This window comes from Pleurodeles waltl, chromosome 6 (genome assembly GCF_031143425.1).
Source record: "Pleurodeles waltl isolate 20211129_DDA chromosome 6, aPleWal1.hap1.20221129, whole genome shotgun sequence".
Lineage (NCBI taxonomy): Eukaryota > Metazoa > Chordata > Amphibia > Caudata > Salamandridae > Pleurodeles > Pleurodeles waltl.
This window is the reverse complement of record NC_090445.1, coordinates 57,319,215-57,336,468: the sequence shown is the minus strand read 5'-3', so window position 1 is coordinate 57,336,468 and position 17,254 is coordinate 57,319,215. Positions and strand designations below refer to the sequence as shown.

At 46.2% G+C, this 17,254-nt stretch overlaps 1 protein-coding gene across 2 annotated transcripts in view; it reads left to right on the top strand.

The window, feature by feature from the left end:
- Window positions 1-17,254, top strand: part of LOC138299189 (E3 ubiquitin-protein ligase TRIM39-like) — a 180,813-nt gene that overhangs the window by 64,719 nt on the left and 98,840 nt on the right. The window contains exons 3-4 of one of the 2 annotated variants that reach the window (XM_069237287.1): window positions 3,306-3,536; window positions 14,951-15,092. In XM_069237287.1, coding sequence (XP_069093388.1) covers window positions 3,306-3,536; window positions 14,951-15,061 — 342 coding nt within the window. In that variant the 3' untranslated portion in view covers window positions 15,062-15,092. Of the gene's footprint in view, window positions 1-3,305; window positions 3,537-14,950; window positions 15,093-17,254 lie in introns of those variants that run through there. The other variant, XM_069237286.1, reaches the window with a different exon arrangement.

The window sequence follows — 17,254 nt, the reverse complement described above, 5'->3', positions numbered from 1 at the left end:
ATCAAAGCAAGTGGATTTTAAAAGGCAAGCCCACGAACCAATGAAAGTGACTGACGTGACATGGATGTGGTTGGAAGCCCAAAGAGAGATTACTACAGGGGACGGAGCGCTTTGCGCTCGCCCCTAGAAAGAAAGAGAAAAGAAGAAAAACAAGAAAACAGCAAGGACAGGTAGGCAACTATGAAGGCCAAGAGCGTGGCAGCGTAAAACAGTGCCCAAGGGAAAAGTTACTGATTGTGCAGCGGCCCAAAAAACAGGAGTTGGACCGAAAAGTGGACTGTGGCAGAAACGGCCGTCCGAGATGCGGACCGCCGATATAACCTTGGCCCATAAGTGACGCACTGCCAGTTGTCGCAGCGTCACACAGCGCCACTCCCTCCCCACATACACGCACACAGACACCCACACGCACCACGCATACACCCATTTACCTGCACTTCTTTACAAGCATCCACTCACACTCATCCATACACGTATTCACTCATACATACCAACAAGCATTCATATATACATCCTAACACCCATTTCAGGCACGCATACACACTGACATTCAGACACGCACTCACTTCAACTTTTGTACATGCATTCAATCACACACATACAACCATGCATACACCACAGCACTCACAGACGCATTCACACACGCTCACGCATTCTTACACACAGGCAGACATCATACACTGACACACAACACCAACCCACCCTCCCACGCCCCTCCCCTGTCTGACGCCCAACTTACCTTGTCCGGCGAGGAGGTCGTCCGGCAGGGAACGGGAAGGGGCACTGCTACCGCCAGCAGGACAATGCCAGGATGCACTAATGGCCTTAAAATGTCTGGCAGTGTCCTACTGGTGGGGCGGTGCTGGTGGTAGCAGTGCCTGGGCAACACCGTCCACCAGCATGGCTACTGCAGGATTTCTGCTCTTATTGTGGCTGAAATCCTGCAGTGTCCATAATATGGCAGGCAGATACCACCAGCACTGGCGGTCTTCTGGCACCCATAGCATTAGCAGTTTTCTGTGAAAACCACCGTGTCATAATGAGTGCCTATATGTTTTTATAGTGTAACCCAGTGCTTTCCTATGGGCCAGCCAGCCTCACCACAGTGATAAATGACTAGACGTTTTTCACTGCTAGCACATGTAAAGCATTAAACATACATTTTATGCTTTTTAAATACTACATCCTCTTCCCTATGTGCATTTAGGGACTACCTTACAGGTAGCTTATAATCATTAGAAAGGAAGGTGTAGGTCTGGCAAAAGGTGTTTCTTGCCAGGTCGAAAACTGGGCTGTTTAAAACTGCCCAGATTGCATTGGCAGGTGTAGAGACATGTTTACAGTTTAATATAGTGAGTAGCACCAGGCGTTCTGCTGCCCACTATTAGCATAAAATATACCAGCTCTGGTTGCATGTAGTACCATATAATAGGGACTTGTTAGTAAATTTAATGCCAATTAGGTGTATGCTAATTTATTATTGTTTGAAAATGAGAGCTTAAGCATCTTAGCCCTGGTTTGCAGGGGTAAAGCTTGCAGAGCCCTGTGGCGAACAAAAACAGGTTCAGCACAAGAAGGCAAAATCTAGGTAAATACCATGTAAAGGGTGGTCATTTCCAACACTAGCAGCTTTTGCTGGGTTCCTTTTTTGCTGATATCGAATAAGGGTTGTTGGGTTTTCCAGACCTGTGCATGTCAAATGATCCAGGCTTATCAGGGGAGAAGAGGGTCAGTGGGTTTGTTCTCCATAATTGGTTTGTTGCGGATGTATGGAGGGAATTCCTGGACATTCAGAGCCAGCAGAACCTAAATCGAACTTATAGTACTCCTTGAAATGTCATTAAGGAATAGTCTGTACTTTTCCTCTGTCGCATCTGCAGCAGCAGAGCTACAAAAGCAGTTAATATCATCTGTGCATGCTGAGCATCCTGATATCGGTGTCCGAGGACTGGTATTCTTACATTACACCTGAAGCGGCTAGACTCAGTGCCATAACTCGGATTACATGATATAACTGGGAATGCAGTGCTGAAAAGATGAGCTCCATGTTGTTAATACTCTAGTGCTTAATAGGGCCACATTACAAGGTGTCCATAATGTAGAATGGGTCATACCAGGGCTGTAAATATTGATTTAGACCTTTATCGTCCCCATAAACTGTGGGCATACCAAGTTGTAGCCCTCACAATAGGTGCATCCTGAGATTACTAGGTTCTTTTCAATAGGTCATTCCTGATTCTGGACACTTTTCCTATGAGCAGCTCGTAAATGTGAATAGGGGCTATAGCAGTTCATGGATGACGATGAGGACGGTATGGGCAGAGATGGTAAACTGTGATGTGACCAGGATGAAAGTTTGATGTTCCACCGTGCTGTGTAAAGGGTGTCAGGTGGAGGCCTTCAACCTGGTCCAAAGCCCCAGTGTTTTCTACTGAAACAACTTGGCATTGTATTTCTGCACCTGGTAATCCCAGGGATATCATTTCAGCCTACTCACTTCCTTTGGCACACTATTTTATTTAATTTGCCTTCTAGCCTGCTTTATTTTCTCCTACAATTCCTCATTCTTGAACTGAAAACATAGACAATGAACATTCTAAAGGTGCCAAGACAAGTGTTACTGCATTTTTACCACCAGGCTGAAATAATACAAAATTTCCGCCAGTCACCAAGGTGGAAACATCGTAATACGACAGTGGGGAGGATGCAAAGCTTGACAGCTGCCTCACCAGAGCCCGGATGGAGTTGTGGTGGTCCGACCACCCAGCTCCTAATCGGGCCCTAGGTCTTACTTACGGATGCCTAATTAGTTGTTGCATTGCAATCTTCATATTTCACTTTAATGCTTTGACTGAGCAAAAGAAGATGGCTCATTAGCCCTTTGAATTCCTGAACCCTGCACTCTGGTCGTCTCACTTCCAAAATTAGTCACACATTTCAATAGTGACAATAGGGGGAATGACATAGAGGCAATCCTTCCGTTAAATGACATGAGTGTACCAAGATGCATAGTAAAGACCCCTAGCATCAACCTCAGCTTTTTTTCTTTATTTTAAACTTTCTCCATGAAGGAAGACAATGGGAGATTGGAAGATAAAGATCAGTTTTTGCAAAGTTAAAACTCCTCTGTTATGTAGAGGGATCAGACTGACTGTGCATAGTGTTTGTCCCAGGGGAATGTGGTAGAACATATGTGGTTAAAACGAAAACCATTATCAGTGAAATACATGGGGAGAATGTGATAAATCTCACTGATTTATATTAATAATACGAATATGATGTGGTTTGTTTGGTTGTTAATGAAGGAAATCTTCAAGAACCAGACCAAGAAGATACTGAATACATTTGAGCTTCTGAAGCAATTTCTGGAGAAGGAAAAGAAACAACTTCTGAGCAAACTGGAAGAGGAACATGAAGAGAAGATGACAAAGATTCGGAAGAACCTGAGTAAATTGGAGAAGCTGCAATCTACCCACCAAGCCCTGATCACAGAGATGGAAGGGAAATGTCTACAGCAGGACGTGGAGCTCCTGAAGGTGAGAAGTAAAGTACTGTAGGACTAAAAGAGTAGAGTTATTCTGAGGGAAGGAGGGAGAAAGTGTCAACAGTAGGACGTGCAGCAACTGAAAGTGAGAGTTGAACATCTGTAGGTCTAGAAGAGTAGAGCTCATCTGAGGGAATGAGTGTCAACTGCAACATGAGGGACTACTTTAACAGTTTATTTTGTTATATGTTTTTGTTTCCATACGCCACTAAACCCAGCATGAGGCCCATGACAAAGTGCTTTTGGAGGTAGAAAGTGGTACATAGGCAGGATTATTCACCAGTTATGGTAAATTATTAGATGCGGAAGATGAGCACGTTGAAGTGAGGTTCAGCCTCTGAGATGAAAGCCAACAACCTGTTGAGAAAGAAGGGCTTTCAGTCACTTTCTGAAGTTTGCCTTCTGCAAGACGTGTAAGAAAAGAGAGCTCCATAGTGATAAAAAAAGTGAGAGTGTCGTCTGTACTTTTCTGCATTTTTCATTGCACCTGAATGCTCTACATTTCTCTAATATACTGCATTTGTCACCGTATAGCACATATGCAACAAAATAACCATTCATTAAATATTTAGTTTTAAAACATATTTTTTTAAGGATGGTTCAGAAACCAAAGCAAAACAGCAAAATGCCCTTCAGTATAGTCAGCCCCTCCCTCAAAACATCTATAATAGCGGAGATGGTGGAGATGGCAGATGAAAATAACTAATGCACAACAAACCTTGTCAACCTAAGTGTACTCTCGGAGGTCATAGAGAACATTCAGGAATTGACCAGGTTCCAAGAACTTAGAAAATCCCAACCCAGTCCCAAGTCCACTAATCAGCCAGCTGCCAGTTCAACAACTCACAGTGCATTGAAATTGGGAGATATCATTGGGAATGTTCCACCCACCTAAATAACTCTAACAGGGCACAATGGACTCTGCACAAACCTCACAACTCCCACAAGCTGGGTTTCCCTGCCCCCCTGGGGGGTTCACAGCTCACAAACATTAGAATTCCGTGAAAGCCATGCACTGAACTCATCTTGAGTGGAGAACTCCGCAAGCAAGGAGGAGGTAGAGCCCATGGAGCATCAGGGTATACACCCTCTGGGGACTATGCCCCACAATATATTCCAAGCAACTAGGATGTGCCCAACTAAATTTTAAACACCATCAATACCTCTCTATTAGCTGTCGTTAAGGACCTCTCTTAGCAGTCACACAAACTAGAATTCCAAGTGGAGCTCATACAAATGCTTGTGTTAACACTTAATCAGCGTGTTGTGCTCAATCAGAAGATGGTTCTCTGTGTAAATAAGCACTAGGGAGGAAACAGAGTGACTGGTGATACCATAATCAATATGGTAGCTAAATTGCTGGAGCTATTGACCACACTAGTAAATTATTCAGAAACTACACAGTCCAGCACTGGACATGGTGGAGATATTCCAACCCGAGACAATCATGTGCAGAAGGAGGCCATGTGACATGCAGGCAATGACTCAATGAGAGGTCCAGTTGGGAGACTCGCCCTAACAAAATTGGATGTGCAAGATAATCCAATAAATCAAGGCTCCAAAAGTAACGGCAGGCAAAGTGGTACTAGTGGGAAGTCACAACATGCACCCTCATCTCCTCCCAGCCAGTTGGGTAACCTCTGCAGAAATATTGAGGGCAGTTGCAATATAAAGCATGAACAGAACAGAGCAGGTCCTCCTGTGCCCGTAGCTGGTATGCCATCAATAAGTTATAACGCAGTGGGGAACCCACCAGACGCCATGAACATTAATTGATCCCTAGCTGTGGAAAATACTCAAAATCCTAATTTGCGACAACAAAAGAAAAACCTACAGCAACCAGCAAAAGAAACAGCAAAAGAAATAAAAGACAAATTCACAACGTACAAAATGGAATGCACTGTCAATCACAAAGACTGAGGCCCATATTTATGGAAAATGACGCACAACTGTGCTAACGCGACTGTGCGTCTTTTTTTTATCCGAGCTAACGCCACTCCATAGCGACTTCCTTGCACCATATTTGTAAAATGACGCACGATGATGCTAAGGACTGGCTAGTGTCAAAGAAAATTACGCTAGCAGGTCCAGAATGGCATTAGTAAAAATGGTGCTAGCTGGGGAAAAAATTAAGCTAGACTGGTTTGCGGCAAAAATATTGATGCACAAGTCCCCAAAAAATGACTCCTGTCTAAGTATAGACAGGAGTCATTACTACCACCCCAATGCCCACCCCAGGGTACCAATGTACCCAGGTCATGCCCAAATACCCTGTACCAGGCAGGGGATTCATGTAAGAGCCCCCCAGTGGCACCTAAAAAAAATATATACTTACCTGAACCTTACCTGGGATGGGCTCCCTCTTTCTGTAGTGTCCCTCAGGAGTGGGTGGTGGTGTTCCTGGGGGTTGGGGTGGGCATTTTTGTGCACTTTCCATGGTGTTTCACAATGGAAATGGGCCAACCTGGACCTTAATGCCTGGTCTGACCCAGGTGTTAAATAATGGTGCTAAGCAGGCTTATTTAGGTCCGCCTCCCACTTGTGCGTCGTTATTGCACCAGGGGATAAATATGGCGGTAATGGGCCAGCGTCATTTTTGAGCCCGGATCGCCTACCTTGCATCTCATTGATGCAAGGTGGGTTCTCGCATTCAAAATCCAAAATGTTGATGCTAGACGGGTCTAGCATCAAACTATAAATATGGATTTCAGTTTGTGTTGTTTTAGCGTAAAAAAAGTGATGCTAAAGTGGTGTAAACAGACCATAAATATAGGCCTAAACATCATAACGAATGGGAGGAGGCAGGGTGACGACAGTAGGGTGGAGGAACTTGACATCTATCCGATCTTCCTTCGAAAGACAGCACTAAAGAAACCCTCTAACCAGACCCCACAAGAAGATCAAAGCACAAATACGAAGTTCCTTTGCACCACTAAGCACCAGCCTGACCCTGCACACAAAGGCACATGAAAAGGAGAACCACAACCAATCCACTCATAATACTTGGTCAAACTTCATATCACAGGCTGTAGCCACTAATATCCATGACAGCACTTCGGAACACCAAATCTCTCCCTACATGAAAGGGAGCAGCCAGGCTGGGATGGGGAAGACACAACAGGGATTCAGACTCCACCACTTGCACCCAAATGTTGACAAAGAAAACAATGGATATTCACCTGCACCAACATCAGCCGTACTGATTTTTACCCTGCAATTCAAATCGAGAGGGTCCTGGGTCTCTTCAAACAGGTCAAACATCATACACCTCCTACATAACATACCCCCACTTTCATACCACATAACAGAGCACCATAAACTAGTAAAATGTCAAACCTATTCCTGAATCAGTCATAAAGAATCCATGTTAACAGAGCAGACTTACTTTGCACACATCAAAAACATCGTAGCAGAAAATAGGCAGTTCAAGGAGTGGGGTATTCTTATCAATGAGCCAGTGACATAAAAATACCCCACGTTTTATTAAAAAATGAAGCAAAAGGCAGCAAATAGCATACTGAGGGGATCTAAGCAAATAATGACCCAGATACAGGGAATTAAGATATCAGTAAGCCTAACAAGCAATAAAGGTGACAGGCCTTCACTTGGTGCTCTAAAAATACACTCTAACACCCCCCACAATGAACAGTCTAATTGAGGATGGCTACTGGTTGTCCTCACAACCGAGGGTCAGACGAAAAGCTAGCAGTAGGAGGAACACCAAACAGGGGATTAGATCTACATAAAGTTTATAAACTGGAATGTGGCAGGATTAAATACTCTGATGAACAATACAAGCACCCTTGAATACTTGAACACAGGGGACATCTTATGCTTTCAAGGAACATGGTCTACTCTGCCCACCTCTGTTCTGTGGTACCACACATTCCACATAGTAGCTCAGAAAAATAACCTGTTTGACAGACAAATTGGTGGCCTCTACATCTTTGTGAAACTAGACCTGTGACTAAAAGCAAAGGAAATAAGAAAATTCTCCCATGACGTACAGGCCATCAAATGTGAAGGCCTGGTAATGGAAGGAAAAGCCATTCCCATCATGATGGTGAATTTGTAAGTACATCTGCGCAGGGATGAGAAAATGAACATCACTGACCAGATAAAAATTCACCTGTACGGACACCCAAGTAAGTAGTGCATAGTGGCTGGCGATTTTAATACATGAAACATCTGTTGACCTGGGGAGACCACAAGTATGCATCTCATAATATACTAGTGGCCTGCATCTGAGAATTTGATCTGTGCTCAGCCGACCAAAAAGACACCCTAGAGAACAAATCAAAACCCACTTTTAAAAATATTTCAATATTGGACTATATTTTTCTGAGCAGACATTTGCTATGTGAATGTGAGGCATACCAAGTTCAAACTAGAACTGAACGTGACCATCATCCACTGTCAATATTGGTCAATGTGAGTTTGAAGATTCACAGGGTCTTTAACCCTGCTGGCCAACCGCATCTAACCAAAGTTGGTCCACTATAAAAAAAAGATTAAATGGGGCCCAATCAGCAAAGCCCTGTGATTCGATCTGGGTCACAACATGACCCTAGTAGATAAGCAGTGGGGGACAACAATAAAAGAGCTGCACGCAGCCCTAACATCCAGTAAGGCCCAAACCAAACCTGGTATGCTTATGAGAGAAAGGTCTTCCCCATACCCAGGAAATAAAGAGTTCAAGGAGAGCAGAAGGACGTGCTGTCTTGCAGAACTAAAACATAAAATAGAGAAGGGCCTAAACATGGAAACTGCTAAAAGAAGCAAGGAAAAACATAAAAAGACATTCTTGGCTCTAATACAAAAATGCATGAAGGAAGAGTGGAAACACATATTTTCTTTGTTGGAGAACACTGTCTCCACTGGAAAAGGGGTTGATCATGTATCAAACCTTTATGTAGACACTATGAAACCAATGGTCACAATAGAGAACTTACTTGCCGGAGCCCTAGAGGGCCTTGAGGAAAATCCAATCGTTGTAAAGTGAATAGTAAACATCCTGATGTCAATTCTCAAGGATGGAGCCCTGGGGCTAAATGGCCTACTGAATAGCATCTTCAAGGAGGACATTGTAATTTGGGCACCATACATACATAATCTCTTTAATGAATGTATCATGCTGTATGCCATCGCAGAATTATGTGAAGGCTCCATCTGGCACCCAATTCTTTAAAAGAAACTAACACATCACCTGAAAATTATAGGCTAATTGTGCTTCTAGACATCAACGGAGAAGCCTTTGCCAAGGGGCTCCTGAAAGAGCTGGGGAATTGGATCAGCGATAATAACATCATCCCATACCACCAAATGGGATTCCGACTAAACGGTTCAATAATGGACAGTGTGATAGCCCTCTTCAATCTGGGGGCCAAGGTCATTAAATAATCTGTGAGCCTGCGCTACGATTGTTTAATTGATTATAGCACTGTGTTTAATGAAATTGATCGAAACATATTATGGGCCAAACTTGCCAATTGGGGAATCCCAAAACAACTTCTGGTAGCCATTATAGCGCTGTATACAGGCACATGGGTCCAGATTAAGATAATATAAATCCATGTCACTTTAAAAATACATACAAATAAAAGCTTGAAGCAGGGATGCGTAATTACACCTATCTTGTTTAATCTGCAGACCTAGACTTAGAATTGCTGAAAGGAAATCTCTTTCCATTCAACGAAGCTAGGCCACACAAAAGTACCCCTTAAACAGTATGCGGACAACTTGGTGATATTTGACCATACACTCATTGGCATGAAGAGCTCACTTGGCATACTACATACCTATAACACCAACAACTCCCTGCTAAAAAACTCCTCAAAAACTAAAGTTTTGATCTTTGGCCAAAAAGCCAAAAACCATCAGTTGGTATGGCACCTGAGCCCCTTAAACATAACCACGACATGCAAATTCAATTACAATTGACGTCTGGCTGTCGGACATGGGTAACCCCCATTCTTCATGTGAAGGCCTTTGAAGAAATAGCAGCCAAAACATTGTTTGACCTAACTAAACTTTACCACAAATTACAGACCCTACGGCCGAGAGAACTCGAAAAGTAACATGGGGAAAATTGCTACCCGCTATAAGCTATAAGCACCTCGTGTTCCCCGGCATGCTTAAAGAGACATTAGAGCACTGCCATGTACCTATGTACAGAAAAATATTCGGTATCCCGAAAACTATAACGCACAGAATGATCAAACTGAAGTTCGGACTGGTGAACATGAGCATTAACAGCAAAAATAATTTAATTAAATTCTATCATCACGTGGCCAGAGCAGACACTGACTCCATGAAAGGAGCCCTGTGTGCGATATTTCAGGATGAGAAGAGCGAGTTGTCAATGTGCCTTAAAAGTGCAATGATCACACTGAATTCTGCCACTGAATGCCTCACTGATCAAGTCCTAATGTTGCAGCACTTAAACAGGGCAAGAACCTATCAAAGGAGCAGGACATAAATGAAACTAGGCACATCCCTGGCGCTGTGGTGCTTGACAGATCCCATGAAGACGCTCCCTGTCAACCATACCTGAGAGCGGCCATGGGTAGACAAGCCCTAAGAAACATTTTGCTGACCAGGCTCCTGAAACTGCCTATGTGGGAATATAGGACTCACTGGAAAACAAAGCCACTAGGGCAATGGCAGCGCAGGTTGTACCCATACACCTCAGAATCAGTAGAGCACTCAATATGCTGCTGTCCAGGGTTGCTTCCCCAAAGGCGTACTTAAATAAGATCATTATTCTTTGATCACAGCATGAGAACATGCACAGAGGTAGTGTTATGACATTTTTTCATTTGATGTCCCATTTGAGTTAGCACAAACTGGCAAGTTCTTTGCTACAGCTGGAAGGCTACTGAGGGCCAAAAGTCCATACCTGGGTACATCCTGTCAAGCGGCATCAAGTATGAACTTGTTGAACACAAATAATGAACTGGCAGGAAAGAGGTTTGGCACTCCTTTCATGGATAAGTTTGACATCTGTCCTCACAGGTTTTACTGACCTAAATATGTGTAGTGACTCTCTGATCGGCACATTGCACTTTGGAGCACACTTGCACTTTTTGGAAACATCATGTTGCGCCTTTTTATTAGGAGAGTCCCTGATGCTAGGACCTGTGCTGTTTTGATCCTACAGTCTATCACTCCTTCCACGAGCTGGTTGTGTGACATATATGCAACAAGACATTGCATCAACCCCATTAATAGAGGATGCCCTAGGTTTTAGTATGACACCTGGTTTTAGCTTAATGTTCTTGTAATGTGTGTTTTTATCTGTTGCCTGTATGTACCAAGATGGAATTATACATTTTTTAATTAATAATGCCGTAAATGTACTTACATACTCATACAAAATGTCTAAATAATGCAGAAATAATCAGAGTTCATTAGGAGAGTGCCCATGTCATCTGCTTCAGCTAAGAGTGAAACATTTGTTCCATCTGATCTGTGGTCATGCTCCACTTTTTAAAAATGGAAGTTGTCTCTAATTCCCATTTTTCTATCATTAGTCATTATCCATTGAAGAAAGATGTGTTTTCCGATTATTGGCTGACCCCATAAACCATTTTGCAGCCCATACATTTCAGCAACGATTCTCACAGAGTAGCTCTTTTTTCTAAAAAATAAATTAAATGCCTTTTCATTCCTGACACAACAAGTATGTAAACCCTAGTATTCTGAACCCTATGGCTGCTTCAAGAGGGCCAAAATGTTGTTCCCGTATGCTGTTCAAATAAAAGATATCTAATCACTACTTTTAGTTCATCTTGCCTCCCTGTCCATTAGTCAATTACCAGTATCAATGCTATGTCCTTTTGGATTAATAAGGTATTAGAACACATTTACTTTAAAGTAAATACCACCACCACTAGGACCCAGCTTGCTCCTCTTCTACTGTTATTCCAAGATCTCAATACTTGATTTCAAGCTGCAGATATCTGAATTGGGTATGGTTCTTTGTTTTGGCAGCCAAGTCATAGATTCTCCTGCCAAACAGTCTTAGGAGGGAATCTGAGCATCTTACATTTACGAAAATGTAAGATATTTTAGTTCAATGACAAAAACAATTGTCCCAGAGTATACAACCACCACCTTACCACTCTTATCTCTCTAAAGCAACACGAAACCTGCAGCTCCTTTTATCCTTAAAAATTGCCACCTACTCTGTTTAAAAAAACAATAGCGTGTGCCGCCCAAACAAATTACTAAGCACTGCCTGTTCTCATTGCAGAACTCAGCTCAGGTACTTCATGACAAGGAGATAAGCAGTAATGTTTTCTGAACTTGGGCACAGGCTTTCAAGTGGAAGCCTTGCCACATCCACCTGGGGATTAGTGTCCATCAGAACCATTGTTGCCTCTGCTGCTGCTAGTCAGTGTTTGAGACTCTCTCAGAAGAGCAAAGTTGACTTTTCGTCCCAGAATTGTATGCACAATACTGTGGACTTTGAGCTAGTCAATGCCTCAATATCAGGAGCAGATTTGTGATTCTGTTTGTGTAACGTATCAATATAATTTTCACATTCAGTGTGAATTCAGGAATGGTACAAGTCAAAATAATTTAGGCCCTCATTTTGATCCTGTCTGTCTTTTGACCGCCAGAGTTAATGTGGCGGTAGTGCTTCCAACAGGCTGGTGATACATACCGCCACTTCTACACCCATACCACTTTGGCGTTATGAGCCTGCCTACTGTCATGGTTTCTGTGGTGTTAGCAACGCCATAAAAGCCATGGCAGTAAGCCCTATTGGTGATAGAGAATTCCTTCCCTGTTACCGGTAGCCAGCTTCCCCAACACACACCTCACACCCTGCACCCCCCTCCATCCAAACAACGATCCCCACCCCCCATTCAAACACCGTCCCACTCCTTCTGATACACACATTCACCCCTCCACCCCCTAAACGCACACACATGCAGACACGCACCCACCACACACCTGCTCCCACAACAACATATGTATTCACTCATTCACTGGCATACATGCATTCATCCAGATATACTCACACACATTTTTACACACAGGCACACTGACATGCAGACATACACTCACTTCACCATTCTTACACACATTCACCCACACGCATACAACACAACACACACAGGCGCATTCACACATGCTCTCACACTCAGACACACACACACACACATCACCCCCACCCTCCCAACCCTTTCCCCTGTCGAAAGCCCGACTTAACTTGGGCGAGTAGGTCTTCCGACAGGGAACCGGAAAGGACGCTGCTACCACCAGCAGAACACCACCATGCTGTATTTCAGCTCGAAATACGGTTGGCAGCATTCAACTGGTGGGGTGGTGCTGGTGGTAGTAGCACCAGGTCACTACCGTCTGTTAGTATGAACACTGCCCGATTTCCACCCTTATTGTGGAGGAAGTCAGGCAGTGCTCATAATCTGGTGGATGGATGTTTGCCGCCACGGTGGTATGCTGAAGGCCGTCACCGCTGCGGTAGCTGGTAAGTACCACCAAAATCATAATCAGCACCTGAATGCCCTCCAGGTATGCATTTGTTTGTTGCAAATGCGTCGCTACACCCTGGATGGCATTCAGAATGGTAGACTGCCCAACAGTGAGGGATCTCAGGAGTCCAATAGCCTCCTGACTGAGAGCAGCAGGGCTGACTGGGGCAGGGGCTGAGGTGCCTGGGGCAAAGGAGATGCCCACCCTCCTGGGTGAGTGGTCACGGGATACACGCTGAGGGGCTGCTGGGAGGGCAGTGCTGGTAGGGGTGGTGGTGGCTGTACCTGTAGATGCGGTGGGCACAGAGGGGCCCACCACCACAAGGGAGCTCCCATCAGAGGAGGAGTCGGTGTCGCCGGTCTCTGCTCCTGTCCCTGCCGTAGAGCTCCCCTCACCCTCCGTCCCACTGGTGACTTCAGACTCCGTTGTCTCGCCCTCCAGGGCCATGTGGGATGCAGCTCGCTTCTGCTCCGTGGCACTGCTCCTCCACCTGATGATGCTGTTGGACACAAGAATAGGGAGACCACAAAAAGGGGGGGGGGAAGAAAGACATGTTCAGTGCATGCAATACTGCTACCGTTGGCGGACACTACAGACACAGCAGCCCTCTGCACTACGCCATGCATTTAGAGTTCCCTAATTAATCACAGGGACATGGGGTACAAGTCCTATGCCCGATTGCTGCACACATGTAAGTCACAGGAGCCTGACTATGTGTAGATGGCTCTTACCACTGGTGGGGTTGGGGTGCCACATAGCCTGCCTCACAAAGGGTCCTTGCCTACAAAGCTCGCCCTGGGCTAGGGTAGCCCACTGCCCACCTCCCCCACCAAGACACCTCCTAATGCACGCAGAGTCAGATGGATGTGACTGTACTCACCCCCTTGTGGCTGCTGTGATGCCCTCAAGCGCCCATCAAACTCCGGGTACGCCACCGCCAGGATCCGGAACATCAGCGGGGTCATGGTGCGATGGACACCCCTCCCACGTTAGGAGGCAATCCCCAGCTGGGCCTCCGCCGTCTTGCTCCAGCGGCGAATGTCCTCCCATCTTTTCCGGCAGTGGGTGCTACTTCTGTGGTGGACCCCCAGGGTCCGGACGTCCTTGGCGATGGCAAGCCATATATCCTTCTTCTGGTGGGCGCTGACCTAGAGGAATAGTACAGGGGAAAAGGATGATCTTTAACCGTCCGGACCGTCACAGTCATTGGCCCACGTTCCCACCCTTGCCCTGACACACATACACTCCCCGTCCGTTCATGCAGACCTCAGTCCCCTCGCGTATCTTCCATCCACACCACTCCAAACAGGCATTGCCCATACAGCATGCTCACAGTGTACTCACCTGTTTGTCTGGAGGACCGTAGAGTAGCGTGTACTGGGGGAGGACCCCATCCACTAACTTCTCCAACTCCTCCGAAGTGAAGGCAGGGGCCCTTCCCCCAGACACATGAGCCATCGTCGCTTCCAGACACAGGTCACAGCAGCACTTGCAATGTAGGTCCTCTCCTGTCAAAGGTCAGGTATCAAGTGAGTGAACAGAGAGAAAATGGCGGTCACGTCCGGGGCGGTGCGTACCGTCACCGCCGGAGCACATCGTCATTGGCTCCTGGGACCCATAGGGCCCAATGTTAACCAATGCAGGATTGCGCAGCGGTCTTCGACCGCCTACCGCGACAGTGTACAATGCCAGGCCAGTTACCTCATAGCCCCTTGTCCCACATTACAGGTCAGGCAGCCACCATTTCAGGTGGCCACATGCCATTATTTTTAAATGCGTCACACATATCTAGGCCTTGCATACACACAGTGACAGGCACATAGCGGATTGACAAATGTGTGCAATAAATAATTTTTTTACTACCTCAGTGTTGGTTGACTCTATGCTCTCTGTTCTTGTCTATAGGGCATGTCCGCTGGGCCAGGTGATGAGATGGTGGCATCCTCAGGTGTACAGACCACTGGTGGATCTGTCGACAATGGAAGACAGACACATCATTATCACTTACAGACTTGATCGTGGCACAATCCAGCAACTGTGTGCCCAGTTGGAGCCAGACCTGATGTCAGCTATCCGCCATCCCACAGGAATCCCCCTTTAGTGCAGGTCCTGTCAGTACTCCATTTCCTGGCAAGTGGGTCTTTTCAAACAACAGTGGCCATTGCATCAGGGATGACTCAGCCTATGTTCTCTAACGTATTGTCCAGAGTGTTGTCTGCCCTGCTGAAACACATGCGCAGCTACATCGTTTTCCCTTTGGTTGAGGATTTGCCCAGAGTGAAAGGTGGCTTCTATGCCCTGGGACATATCCCCAACATCATAGGTGCCATTGATGGGACACATGTGGCCTTGGTACCCCCCGCAGGAGTGAACAGGTGTACAGAAACAGGAAGAGCTACCATTCAATGAATGTGCAGATGGTGTGTTTGGCCGACCAGTACATCTCCCATGTGAACGCCAAGTTTCCAGGCTCAGTGCATGACGCTTACATTTTGAGGAATAGCAGCATCCCTTATGTGATGGGGCAACTCCAGAGGCACTGTGTGTGGCTAATAGGTGAGGACAAGGACCCTATACCGTGTGAATGATTGTCTGGGTCTGGGGTTGTCCCTAAGGGTTAGTGTGTGTCTAACAGTTGTCCCACGACATTTGCAGGTGACTCTGGGTATCCCAACCTGTCATGGCTACTGACCCCAGTGAGCAATCCCAGGACAAGGGCAGAGGAACGCTACAATGAGGTACATGGGCGAACTAGGAGAGTGATCGAACAGACCTCCGGCCTCCTGAAGGCCAGGTTCTGGTGCCTCCATATGACAGGTGGTTCCCCCTTACTACTCACCAAATAAGGTGTGCCAGATCATCGTGGCCTGCTGTATGCTGCAAAACCTGCCTTTGCGACGACAGGTGCCTTTTCTGCAGGAGGATGGTCCAGAAGGAGGTCTTGTGGCAGCTGTGGAGCCGGTGGGCAATGAAGAAGAGGAGGCAGAAGAAGAGGATATCGACAACAGAAACAACGTGATCCAGCAATACTTCCAGTGAGACACAGGTAAGAAGACATCACTGCCTCCTACTTCTCATACAATTGTTAGACCTATCATATGTCTGTCACTTTCACCCAGTGTATGGACCATGCCCTGTCACTTTGCCTTTCCATTTCACAGATGTGGATCCCACTGTGTGACCTCTGCTATGTTACCTCACGGACTAGAGCTGTATGACATAGGTATGTTGACAATACAATGGGCATTGCTATTTTTGTTAGTTATAGCAAATACACATTTGTGAAAGCACAGACTAACTCCAGATTGTTTTGTGATTCAAGGGTGTTTATTTAAGTGCAAATTAGTGGAGGGGGTTGGAAAATGCTCAGGGGTGATGGTGGAGGAATGTCCATGGCAGAGTCTAGTTATTAGTCTCACAGGTGGATTGTCCAAAGGGGCATAGGAAGTGGAGCTAGGGCAGTTTAAGGATGGACAGGGTGACTTAGTGGGACAAAAGGTTGACATTCAGGGTGGTCTCATTTCTTGGCGGGGGTCTTGGCATTTATCTCTGTCTTTGTCCTGGATCTCAGGGACCGTTTGCAGGGTGGTTCTCCATGTGCAGGGGTGCGATGCTGGTGTTGTGGTCCTGTGGTGGTGCCTCCCGTCCCCTAGCACCGGCGGGGGTGGTGGCCAGTTCATCATCGAGGCTAGTGTCAGTGGCCCCTTGTTGTGCCACAGTGTCCCTCCTGGTGTGCACAAGGTCCTTCAGCACCCCTACAATGGTGACCAGGGTGGTGTTGATGGACTTGAGTTCCTCCCTGATCCCCAAATACTGTTCCTCCTGCAGCCGCTGGGTCTCCTGAAACTTGGCCAGTACTGTTGCCATCATCTCCTGGGAATGATGGTACGCTCCCATGATGTTGGAGAGGACCTCGTGGAGAGTGGGTTCCCGGGGTCTGTCCTCCCCCTGTCGCACAGCAGTCCTCCCAGTTCCCCTGTTTTCCTGTTCCTCTGTCCCCTGAACCGTGTGCCCACTGCCACTGCACCCAGGTCCCTGATGTTCTTGGGTTTGTGGGTTTGCCTGAGTTCCCTGTAGTGGTGGACACACTGCTGCTTGACGTGTCCTGGGGACAGAGGTATGGGCCCCCTGGGTGGGTGCTGTGCTGGTGTTTCCTGAGGGGGAGGCTCTGTGGTGGCAGGTGCCAGTGTGTGGGGAACTGACTGTCCC